This window comes from Betta splendens, chromosome 14 (assembly GCF_900634795.4).
Source record: "Betta splendens chromosome 14, fBetSpl5.4, whole genome shotgun sequence".
Lineage (NCBI taxonomy): Eukaryota > Metazoa > Chordata > Actinopteri > Anabantiformes > Osphronemidae > Betta > Betta splendens.
In genome coordinates, this window is record NC_040894.2 from 1,665,284 (window position 1) to 1,676,665 (window position 11,382).

Genomic DNA, 11,382 nt, shown 5'->3' on the forward strand with positions numbered 1-11,382 from the left:
GGGCAGTTCCACTCTATTTTAACTCCATGTGTGAAAATAAACAAAGCTGAAGACGAGGAAACCACACAATGACAACACAATGAGGTGAAACCTTCCAGAACCAGGCAGAAACTACACTACAAAGTCCATCTGCTTCTGCAGAGCTCAAGTAGTGACACAGACCACGCTGGCGAATAGAAAGCTTTTATTTTACAGAAAACATGGTTTTAAACTGAACAGAAATCACACGTTTCACATGGAAACTGAGATTTTGTCGATAAACTTGGCCAGTTTGACGTCTCGCCTTGAGAGGCCTCCGCAGTCGTGCGTCGTCAGTGTGATCTGGACCTGTGACAACAAATCACATCACTAGTGACTGGAAAAAGGACTCGTTTACAATGGACGCCGCTGTTATAATCTATAAGTTCAGCTTCTGGGCTCCAACACCTGTATCCTGCTGTGTTTCACCAGAGGTGCTTGTGCTTTACTGCCTTCATTCTGGAACCAGTGGACATTAAGCTTTAAACATCTGAGGCAGCTAACGTGAAGTACGATGACAACTGAGCCATTCGTCAGTTCTGTGAGACTGAAGGTAAAATAGTCCGTGTTCTGAGGTTCCATAACGAGGCTGCAGCCCGCATTAATAAAGTCACAGTTTAATACCAGCAGCCGCAGAGCGAGGGTGAATATTAATGGAGCATTAGCAGCAGATCAGTACACAGTATCTGTTATGGAGGCTGGACCCGGGTGAGGGGGGGATTTGTACGCAAGTGTCTGGTGGAAAGTGCTGCGGGGCCCAGAGACCTGCAGCAGCCTCGTTCAGCCACTTTAATAAAGAGTGGATTAGGCAGCATTCCTCTCCCAGCAGCCTGGTCTGCCACACACTAACTCAGTGGCTACAAGCTAATGCTCAGAGATTTTCAGGGACTGGCTTTGTCATATCAACCACTACTTTTTGTCTGAGGCTGAGAAAGTGAGAGTGTGTGTGGGAGCCGGGCCGCGGGGTCCGTGGAGCACAGGTGGAGATGCTCAGAGGGAGAAAGACGGGTTACAGCGTGAAGCTGCGTTTGTTTGAGGCTGTGTAAAACCAGCAAGGATTGTTAGACAGGAAAGAAATCAGAGCTCATCCAGACATGAGTGATTCTGTGTGAATGTGAACAGAAAACACACCGATGCTGATCCTGTAATAGATATTTAACATATTACCTTATTATAAACATTGAACCATTCCGGGTGATGATTCATCTTCTCTGCCTGCAGAGCCACGCGTGACATGAAGCCAAACGCCTGTAAGAAGGAAACAATCAGCCGTCAGTCACAAAACAGCATCAGCTTCAAGGCTCTGACGTAAACGAACTCAATGTTAAATGATCCAAAGGATTCAAATCTGTCGTCTCTGCTCCACAGACTGAATCTGAAATTCTAACTACTTAAAAACATCTATTTTTGTTTTTGACCATAGATTCTTTTGTTTAAAAAAGGATAAAATAGCACAACAACTATTCATTTATGGAAAAAGGAACGAGGTCAGTGGAGGAAAAAAAAACAGCAGATAAAGGAAGCACCGAGAGGAAGAAACCCACTAAACCAGCGACAGCATCAAACCCTGAGAAAGGTTTTATCTGACCCCACATTTGCTTTACATTCACTGAATATAGAAAATGACCTTATCCATTGACGTGTGAATATAATAAAAGTAGATGAGATAACCTGCGTTGTAATATTGTAAATTATTACCCGAGTTCACAGTCGTCACAGTGAAATGAGTTATAGCTGCTGACACTTGGTGAACTTTTACAGCTCAGCCCATTTCAATACAATGGCAGTAAACAATACAAGCTATAAAACTGAATTCTAAAATTAGATAAATGAAAATTTACTTTACAACATGTCAGACATAAACCTTCTTCCACTGTAAGTAATAGAATGCACCACAAATACGCCCTGTGACCTCCAGCCAGAGAAAAAAGGGAAGGTGACTGTTTTAAATGGACACATGAATATTTTAGTAAAACTGTTAAAAACCTAAAAAAAGTGTCCAAGCACTGATTTTTGACCACAAGCAAAGCAGCTGCTCTACGTTGTTGTAGACTGTTTATTTCATGATCAACAAACGAGTCGGACCCGGACTCAACAAGGAGCAATGCTGCCACCTGAGGAGCACGTATGGAGAACATCATCACCCTCCTCGTCCTGTGTGTGTGTGTGTGTGTGCGTGTGTGTGTGTGTGTGTGTGTGTGTCGTCACACACATACGCGCTCTCTTCATATTTCAGCTTCGGCACGAGGATCTCTCCAATCACAGTCCATCCAGGGAGTGATTATGGTTATTCTAATTATCTACAAAGAGGAGAGTGAAATCCCTCGTCATGCTCGCTGTGAAGGGGAAAAGAAGGTAGACCTATTTCAGAGCAATTTCCCACTGCAATCTCAATTAAGCCCCTAAATGCTTCCTCCCTGCCTAATTAAATCAACCAAAACGCCATTGTTTACAGGCCGTGTCTGCAGCTCCGTCCACCACCTGACATGACGACACTGAATTACTCCCACAGAGGAAATTGCTTTTAGCCCTTTTAATTTGTTGCAACCAATTTTGGAGACGTCCTGTTTGGTGCCCGTACAGCGCGACGCATGTAACACGATCGGCCGCTTGATCAAATTGGTTATCAAGGAAACCGTCTCCCGATCAATTTAAGTAATTGGCATATTCCTGCAACTTGACCCGGCTGGCACCAATTTGGAGAGTGCGGCCGTCTGCTTTTCCTCAGTTCTCATTGAGTCTGATGGAGATGGCTGAGCAGCCTGTCATGTCAGGTGTTGCCCCGACATGCCGCCTCCGCCCGTCAGGTTAATCTGCTGCTGGGGACCAGTGAATGGCAGGTAAAAGGATTGCGAGTGAACGCTTAAGAGCTGCTGCACGTTGGCCCGTTTCTAACAACGTTCTCTCAAAAACGCACCCTCCAGTCTCATCGGCACCTCCCTCGCTCAGCACAGCACGGCTGAGAACGGGCAGAGCGAACACCCGTCACTGGATCAGGACCTCATTCCATTTTAATTGTTTGTTTATTTTTAACAAAATCAAATCAAAGCTCCACATCACTAAACGAGTGACACTCATTCAGCATTTGAACCATACGATGCAGAAACAGAGCGTGAGCGTAAAACATCAGTCATAGATTAATTTGGACAAGTGGCTCCTACCGCAGCTACAGGCTGAGAACCCACAATCATCTGAGGCTCAATGTGTCTCTTTAGACTCATTCAGATTTTTATGTATCTACGTTAATCCCTTATTAACACTTAGTAACACAGTAATCCATTCATGCATGCAGTAAATTCACTCACATTTTTACATATTAAAATAAACGGTACACTTACTAAAAGTGTACCGTTTAAAAAGTGTAGTGTTTAAAACCATCAGGCATTAAACCTTTAATAACGTTAGCCGTTAGCTTAGTAGCGTGAGGCTGTCTGCTGATGACGGGGCTCAGAAACGGAGCAGCGCTGGAACGGTTTCATGTATGAATCAGTCAGCGGGTCAGCGCTAGCGGCCTCTGGCCCGGATCCTCCAGAATAAATACTGGATGCACTTCCCTCTTTATTACAAGGAGGATCTACGGCTATGACGGCGCTGCCCACTGGGTCGAACTACTACAAAGACAATTATCACAATAGCGCAAACGCACATTCAAAGGCAAACATGTGCAGTCACATCTGTACGATACATTGCCACTCGAGAGGAAAGAATTTCTAGCCTGGACCCATAATTGGTCTTCATTTCAGCTTTTATTCAAGTATATTTTTCTTCCAAAGCCAGTTCACGGCACGACGATGTCATCAGCAGCACTGATCAGGAACAAATGCTGCATCGGACGAGATTTTTATTTGCATTTTGAATCAAATTAATTTCCAGTGAATGGACGCCAACTGGGCTTTCACTCATTGTGCAGAGTTCAAAGTAACGTAGAGTCCACAGACTTTTATCAAGGGACTTGTAACACTTGTCAAAGAAGTAGACGTCACTGCAGTGGAGCCACAAAGCAACAGAAGATCAAACAATGAGCCTGTTAAAGTAGCCCTAAAAAAGAGACAGGGACTCACTGCAGGACACCAACACCTCCCACTGGGGCCGAGCAGAAAGACAAAGCCAACACTCAGACGCCGAGGTCTGGAGTCAACAGAGGTCAAGGGCTCTCCCTCTCAAAGTGCTGTTTACCCATGGGCGCTGTGCACGTGTGCGGGTCGAGCTCGCCGGGCCGGCCCGTCGGGCCGCCGGCCGGCCCAGCGAGCTGGAGCTGTCACAGCCAGCTAATTTGACATGACACTACACAGGCCCCCGTCTCAAATAATCAGAAACACCCGCTGCAGACCCCCACCGCGCACCCGCTGGAGGAGCCATTTTGGGGCTATTACAGCATGATTGTCATACAACACTGGATGAGACAATTTGACGCAGGGGCCGAGTGGCGTTCTCCTCGCTCTGCGGCCGTGGGCTGGAGTACAGGACTCATTTTCAAACACATGTCTGTTATTTACAGATCGGTTTTCCACCGCCGCGCCGTCCAGGGGCTTAGAAACGCCTGCTCTGCCTTGCCAGGACTAAGTGCATGCAGATTGCTCCGACTCCCTCCACACACACTTGCACTGCGATGCATGTACCGATGCACTTATGCAAACACACAAGCATGTGCCAACACACATGAAGACGAGCCGCTCGCCTCCATTACACAACCCCCTGATTGCTCCACCGGCCCCAGCGCCCGACGTCAGCGTCCGTGAAAGGCAAGAAGCCTGAAGTGCCTGCTGGTGGCGGAGATGTTAATGATGATGATGATGACCACACCTCTTATGTCTCATTTCTACTCGCATGCTTCCAGCTGGCAGCACTGAGCTGCCGCTAAGTTGACATGGAACTTAAGGCGGAATATCAAGTAATCATCGAGCGCAGCTGCCAAGTGGTGAAGTCCCATCGTACAGTAGAGAGCAACTAATAATCTTCTCAAATTAAGATTTGAGTGCAGAAACACCCAAATAGCTTCAACCCGATACTGCAACAAAGGTGAGGTGTCCTGTGCCACGCTGCGAACACGCGTTAGGTGACTAACACCACGTGTAACTAATGCTCACGCGCGTCGCCTTCTATTTATTTGAAGCGGCCGTGAAGCGCTGCGGTCCAGCGTTAAGGGCGACGCACGTAAACCCGTCATTAGCAGCGAGGGCCCGGGAGGACGCGGCGGCGGAGCCTCAGTGACTGACGGCCAAAGGATCCGACCACGGCGCCGCGCCTCACAGCTGCCCTCCATGATGCACAAGGTGAGATCAGGGAGCAGGGTTCCTCCGGTTCCCATGGGAACGCGGCCGAGCTGAGGAGCGGGAGCTTGTCTCACATGTACCTACGAATACAACACTTCAAGACAGACATTCAATCAATATATCTATAATAATAATAATAATAACCACTATGTTTCTGTTTCCTGTCTGCCTCTCCACTGTCAGACGATCAAAAGCTAAAATGCCAATTATTGATTTAGGTTTCGTGGCATGAACACAGCCGGACATGTTTCAGTCCCGTCTGTTTCAGTGAGGAACATACAGTACGTGAGCCAACATCAGGGTCACCAGCAGAATAATTTCTCAGTGCATGTGTACATGTGTAAAAGGAAACAAGGGGAGTAGTTTAGTTGTCGGACAACGTATTCAACAGGAGCAGAGGGAGGCCCATAACGAGAGACAGGCTTGAAGGAGCTTTGGAGGACAGGGAGCCTCTGACTGAATATAAAAAGGGGATCAGATCAGAGAACGGAGCTGAGGGAGCTCCAAACCAGAGGCTGAGTCCAGCAGCGGTGCCGACGCACTGTGGTCTGACAGCTCCTTGGTTCTTATTAGTGTTTGTAGTGTTAAACTAAAGCTGCAGCATCAGATTCATCACTACACATCCATTACAGCATGACTTGTCAGTCCAAGCAGCACAGTCACATGTATTTTTTTATGTGATGCTAAAGTTCATCATGTATACGTTTTGTTCCCTCATCTTATCAAATTAACGTATTCAATCAATCTGGGCTTTACTGGATGCTCTGTCTTCCTCACCTCCATCTTTCCACTTATGTTACCAGTGCATTAACTTCCTCCCTCTGAGCTGTTGCATTTATATGATATAAATATTTATACATTCATTGCATCAGACAAACGCAGACAACTGATTAACAAGGAATCAGTCCAATATTTGGTCCCACATTAAACATGACCTAGCACAGTCAGAACACAAATATGTGCGATCAAATGTGGGTTTTTTACAGATTTACTCCTAAATGCAGCAAAATACCAGATGAATAAGGAAAGTGACCGTCGGCGTACGACGGCAGGCGAGCGCCTCACCTTTCCACTACAAAAGGCCACACATCCGAGTTGTGTCGCATGAACGTTTCCACTTCATCCAGTGAAATGTAAAGCAGATGGTCGTCTGTAAACACGAACAACTAAAAGCCGGATGCATAAACAACATCAGCGGCTGCAACTGAACAACATGCACGGCTCCAACAGACATGTGCGCTATTATAGGTCACATACACACAGACGTCTCCACATGTGATTGCAGGGATTTCAGCCCTTGGACCGGATTAAATAAACTGAACTTGATGGGGAAACTGACTACTGTCCCACATGGCAGATAAATTACCGCGCTGGATTCAAGCGCATCATAACACTTTCCACTTGCTCTAATCAAAGAAAAATAAACTGAAAAAGAAAGTCCATCTGTTGTGTTCTTTATTTTACCTCATTTCCATCTGCAAGTGTCTGTTTGAGCAGGACAGCAGATGTGCAGCTCTACCGCCCCCTGTGGCCCACAACAGGAAGTGCTGCAACGCGAAGCGGGATTTGTTTTTCTCATTATAAACTCTTGGGGATGAGATTTCCTCGAGCGTCAGTCAAAGATAAGTAGCGAATGGAAATGAGCCAGCGCGTCGCTCCCCATCTCCACCTCCACCTCCACCTGGTGAAAGCCCCCGAGGAGCGTCCACAGAATATGAGCTGGAGAGTTGCTGGAAATGCATGGCAGAGTTTACGGAGGCTGGAGAGGGAATAAAAGCCTGAACATGAAGCACGGAGACGGACGCAGAACGCTGCCAGGGCGTCGAATTGGAGCAGCGTGAGCTCATTCCCAGCAGGATGGGGCACAGAATGGGAATGAGACACAGAAAGAGATAGAGGGAACCCCACGCTCAGCAGGAAAGGGGAGGAAGCGAAAGCACGTCTAGAGAACGAACCGCGGGTTGTTAGTGGTTTGTGAAGCACATGAAACGCTTTAACCAATTTGACTGTTTGTGAAAGAAATCATTCTGATCGAAAGCGCGATTGCTGCCAACGGGCCGCCTGGCGCGTCTCAGGGTAATGCAGCCTGACGTGTGGGGGAGGAGGAGAGGCGGGGGAGGCGGGAGGCGCCCACGGGGGAGGTCAGCGTCGCCCCTGACTTCAGACACCGGCAAGTGTAAAAACAGAAACCGCCGAGGACGCGATTAGAGGAAGTCCAATAAGTGGCCCTGAGATGCTGCAGTTCACTGAGCAGACGGGAGGAAGCAGCTGATCCGTTACCTGCAGCGGTGACCTCAGTCATAACAAGGTCATTATCGCTTTGATCGAACCTCAAAGATCAATAGACCTCAAACGCATCTAAGAGGGCGTTACTGTTGAAGCCCACTCAGCACTTGGTTCTGACACCTCAGAGGGGTTCCGCACCTGATTAAAGGTCTTGAAGTGCAGCTCTTTGAAGATGGCGTCACGGTCCTCCACCTCCATCCAGCCTGTGGCCCTGAGCTCCATCACCAGCTGGTCCCGGTCTGCAGGAGAGAGCCAGTGGGAATCTGAAGCCTGGGGACAGCCACGCATGACGTCATCACCACTCACATAGCTTTAGATCAATTAGCTGCAGGCAATTAAGCACTTGCGTTGCATTAATCTAGAAACATTAATCAACGGGCATTAATCAATTTAGCACAAACCCAATCTAGTTATTATCACAGGGATAAACACTTTAAACGTTTGTGTTCCGAATCTTAAAGAAGTCCCTTCAGAGCCTTCGCAGACAATATGTGGCCGCAGGTTGATGGAAGTTACCGGCTGCTGTTAGCGCTGCGTCCACACGGTGGAAGCCAAGTCCCAAAAATGACGCTAAATAACGTCCAGGCAATTCACGCATCTGTGCGTAAACGCACATTCTGGGGATTTAAGGCACATTTAATGGCAATTACGACTCAGTTCATCGTGTCGTATAGCTGCAAACATTACGCTTTAAAAATATGAATCTCTATAGACATTTTTTCGCAAACTGTAAGTTAACACAAGTCAAATGGTTGAAATAGCGCGTAATGTTTAACCAGTGAGTTCTATATATTGATGCCGAATTGAAGACATGTGCGTTAAATCTTGTAAAAATGCCACAGAATCTGATATTGAATCGTGTGCGTGTAGAAAAACGCAGGAAAAGCTCGACGTGGACGCTTTGGAGCGGAGTTTGGCGCGCGCCGCCTCGCGCCGCCTCGCGCCGCTGGAGCGGTGGCCACCTGCTCGTCCCGCGCCCACGCGCGTGCGCGTCCGCATCTCCACTCTTCACTCTCCAGCCGCTTCTGTTGCGCGCCAGCGACACGCTCACACGCGCTAATGGTAAAAAGAGACGCGCTGCAGGACTCACCATTTTAGACGAACAGTTCCTGGAGAGCGGAGGCAGCATCAGGCGGCTCAGCTGACGGAGGCGGCTCGTCCTCACGCTAAACATTAACCCAGACATGAGTGGAGCTCTGTCAGCTGTTGCTTCCTCCTCCACAAACCGCCGCCATGAGCGGGTTGACCTCTGACCTGTCACACCAGTAGCTGTTCAGGCAACTGCCTGATTGAAAAGCGTTTATCTTATAATATCTGATATTATTAAGACTCAGCCATGTGTCATTTGGTGACATTAATTGAATTACCTCATCGTCAAAAGATAATTTCTTTTAGTAGTTCAAGAGTGAAAAGTAACACAGAAGTAAAATAGTATAATAATATTGTGCTCAACACTTTGTGAACGTAACTTGTTTATGTTTTGATTCCTTTCAATGAAGCACATATTTTCTGCACTTTGTACCTTGGGATTACGGGGCATGACAGGAAAACACAGCACCTTATTGTTCAGTATCATTTATCAAATGCAGCAGATTTACAACTGTAATTTAAAAAAAACAAACTATTTATTGTGTGTTTACATCTATAAATAAATCTATTTATTTATTGTTTACATCCAGAGAAACGTGATGTGCAGATTTTCATTCCTGGTGCTCGTGCTCCTGTCCCGGTATGAGCCATCGGATGCTTTCTGTTCGCAGGACGGCGTACAGAGTAAAGCCTGTGATGAAGAGGATGGAGAAGACCAGCAACCAGTCAATGCTTTGCACTGAGACACTGTGGAGGGGACCCAGGTGATCTGCGTCCGTCACGTTCTTGTCGGGGCCGGCTTCAAATCCTAAAAATACACACAATTGCAAGTAACTACACTAATGTGGCGAATATACAAAAAGGGGGAAATAGTAGTTTAAGACTTTCATGACTATCGGCACCTGTCTGGTTAGTGATGAAGGTGGTGAGTGTCTCCAGCGTTCTATCCGTGTGGTTGAAGCGAGCCATCGGTTTGGCCCCCTGGAACAGAAGGATGTTGGGCACTGCCACAGTCCCAAACCTCGTAGAGAGGCTAGTGGACAACCCCCAAAACACAAAGATGTCAGTTATCTTATACTAATATACATAATATACTATACTAAACCACTAGTAAATCTTAAAAGTCTTGATGCTAAGTTTGAGAGACCTCACCTACTGTGCTGAGAGGCATCCAGTGCCAGGAAATGCATGCTGGGAAAGACTCTGGGCAGGGCGTTAAAGTGAGGAGCCAGGCTGGCTGAGAACTGACACCAGATGGTGAAGAACAACACCACAGAGCACTCAGTGCTGTTAGCATTCAGGAACTCCATCAGGTCCTAAGACGGATTTAAAAATGTAGTCATCAATGAACGACAAAAAAATTAAGTAACCCGCAAACCTGGCATGAATACCTGTGATGCGTTGAGGACCTGCACAGTGAAATTGTCCATTCCAGTGATGTTCCTCTTGTCACAGTTCACCTTGTACGTCTTGCCACTTTCTGTGGTGTTGTGTTCTTCAGTTGTTGTGACATCTGCATGCACTATGTCAAGAGTAACCTGTGGGATGAACCACAAGAGAAGACAGCTGCAGGATACCACATGACTGTTACAGAGCATTAAAATCCGTCTTTAGAGTTTGCATTCTAATGTCAAACACACTGACCTGCTGAGATGTTTCAGTGCTCTTCTCCTCCACTGACTCTTCTTCTGCTGCCAGATCAGGTGAACTAAACTGAGCACCACTGTCCTCAAGAGGCGGCGAGAAGCCTGACTGAAAGTCTTTCACATTTTTAGGGAAGAGGGACTCTATGTCCGACGGATCAATGACAGCTTCGGTGCCCATCACAGCATCTGCAATCTCAGCTGTCTTGAACTGCATTTTGGGCAAAGATTCCAGATCTTCTGACTCCACAAACTTGGGGCTGTTCTCCAGGTCAGAAACCGTGTCACTGAGCTCCAGCGACTCATCCTTTTCTGAAAAGATGTTATTCACAATAAATACTTTGGCTCACAAGACATGATATTTATAATACAGCTGTCATTCTGTTTGCTTCTGTTGAAAAAACTAATCTCACTAACGGCAATGTCACTCAGTGACCTGCATTTAAGGCAAGTGGTGAATGAGGACACAATGACAAAATATTCGTATCAGGCTAGATAACCTATCTGTGGATGCATTAAAGTTTATTAACACAGACCTGTTTTTACAACTCAAATATGAGCCTTATTTCCTGAAAAAAAAATCACACATACAAGAAGCCTGAGAGCAACATTCTTCCAGGAGGCTGGCTGTGAAACCCAGTGCCAAAGTCCCTGCTTGTTTTCCGATGCTGATTAATCCTACTATACAGTCTGAAAACGGTAAAACGTTATGTACAACAGGACAGAAAGGCTGTTCACACGACTTACTGTTATTAATGTTAATTACCACCATTAGCTGTCAGTTTTTGGTTAGCATTGTGTAACGTTAGCTAAGCTGCTGCCAGTCTCTTACCTTGTGCTCCCACACATAAAAATCTACAAACACTTGAATCTTGCAAAATAAGAAGCAAAACATAAAAGATGAAGAGTTTTCTCAGAAACCTAGTCATATTTTCCGGCGGTATTTAAATACAAATATGATCGATTATCACGACATGTTTGTGTTTAGCTAACGTTGTTCTGCTCATAGGAACTACTGTTACAGGATGTGTCGGCTGGAAATAAGTGTTACACTTCCAAGCGTAACTTCCGGT

General features: G+C 46.5%; 2 protein-coding genes across 4 annotated transcripts; both read right to left on the reverse strand.

Annotated features, from left to right (window-relative positions):
* Positions 1-169: 169 nt before the first annotated feature.
* LOC114869604 (pterin-4-alpha-carbinolamine dehydratase 2-like) lies at positions 170-8,857 on the reverse strand. Of its 3 annotated transcripts, none has more exons than XM_029173969.3 (4): positions 8,668-8,857; positions 7,716-7,847; positions 1,186-1,266; positions 170-327 (listed from the first exon to the last, which is right to left on the reverse strand). In XM_029173969.3, exons 1-4 carry the CDS (start codon positions 8,761-8,763, stop codon positions 232-234), a joined length of 405 nt encoding a protein of 134 aa, XP_029029802.1. In that variant the 5' UTR covers positions 8,764-8,857; the 3' UTR covers positions 170-231. The 3 variants fall into 3 exon arrangements, with proteins under 3 accessions (XP_029029802.1, XP_029029804.1, XP_029029803.1); XM_029173971.2 differs by having other exon boundaries at positions 7,716-7,816; positions 8,668-8,823; XM_029173970.3 differs by lacking the exon at positions 8,668-8,857 and adding an exon at positions 8,094-8,511 and having other exon boundaries at positions 7,716-7,816.
* A 175-nt stretch (positions 8,858-9,032) lies between these two features.
* Positions 9,033-11,348, reverse strand: txndc15 (thioredoxin domain containing 15). The gene is made up of 6 exons (XM_029173965.3): positions 11,142-11,348; positions 10,311-10,621; positions 10,058-10,204; positions 9,819-9,982; positions 9,569-9,699; positions 9,033-9,474 (listed from the first exon to the last, which is right to left on the reverse strand). Exons 1-6 carry the CDS (start codon positions 11,236-11,238, stop codon positions 9,278-9,280), a joined length of 1,047 nt encoding a protein of 348 aa, XP_029029798.1. The 5' UTR covers positions 11,239-11,348; the 3' UTR covers positions 9,033-9,277.
* Between the last annotated feature and the right edge of the window lie 34 nt (positions 11,349-11,382).

Coding starts and splice junctions, on each gene's coding strand:
- LOC114869604 (XM_029173969.3), bottom strand. CDS start 8,763: ATGTCTGGGTTAATGTTTAGCGTGAGGACGAGCCGCCTCCGTCAGCTG. Junction 7,848..8,667: donor GGAACTGTTCGTCTAAAATG/GTGAGTCCTGCA, acceptor GGCTGTCCCCAG/GCTTCAGATTCCCACTGGCT. Junction 1,267..7,715: donor ACTTCAAGACCTTTAATCAG/GTGCGGAACCCC, acceptor TCCTTCTTACAG/GCGTTTGGCTTCATGTCACG.
- txndc15 (XM_029173965.3), bottom strand. CDS start 11,238: ATGACTAGGTTTCTGAGAAAACTCTTCATCTTTTATGTTTTGCTTCTT. Junction 10,205..10,310: donor GCACTGAAACATCTCAGCAG/GTCAGTGTGTTT, acceptor TTCATCCCACAG/GTTACTCTTGACATAGTGCA. Junction 9,700..9,818: donor GATGCCTCTCAGCACAGTAG/GTGAGGTCTCTC, acceptor GTTGTCCACTAG/CCTCTCTACGAGGTTTGGGA.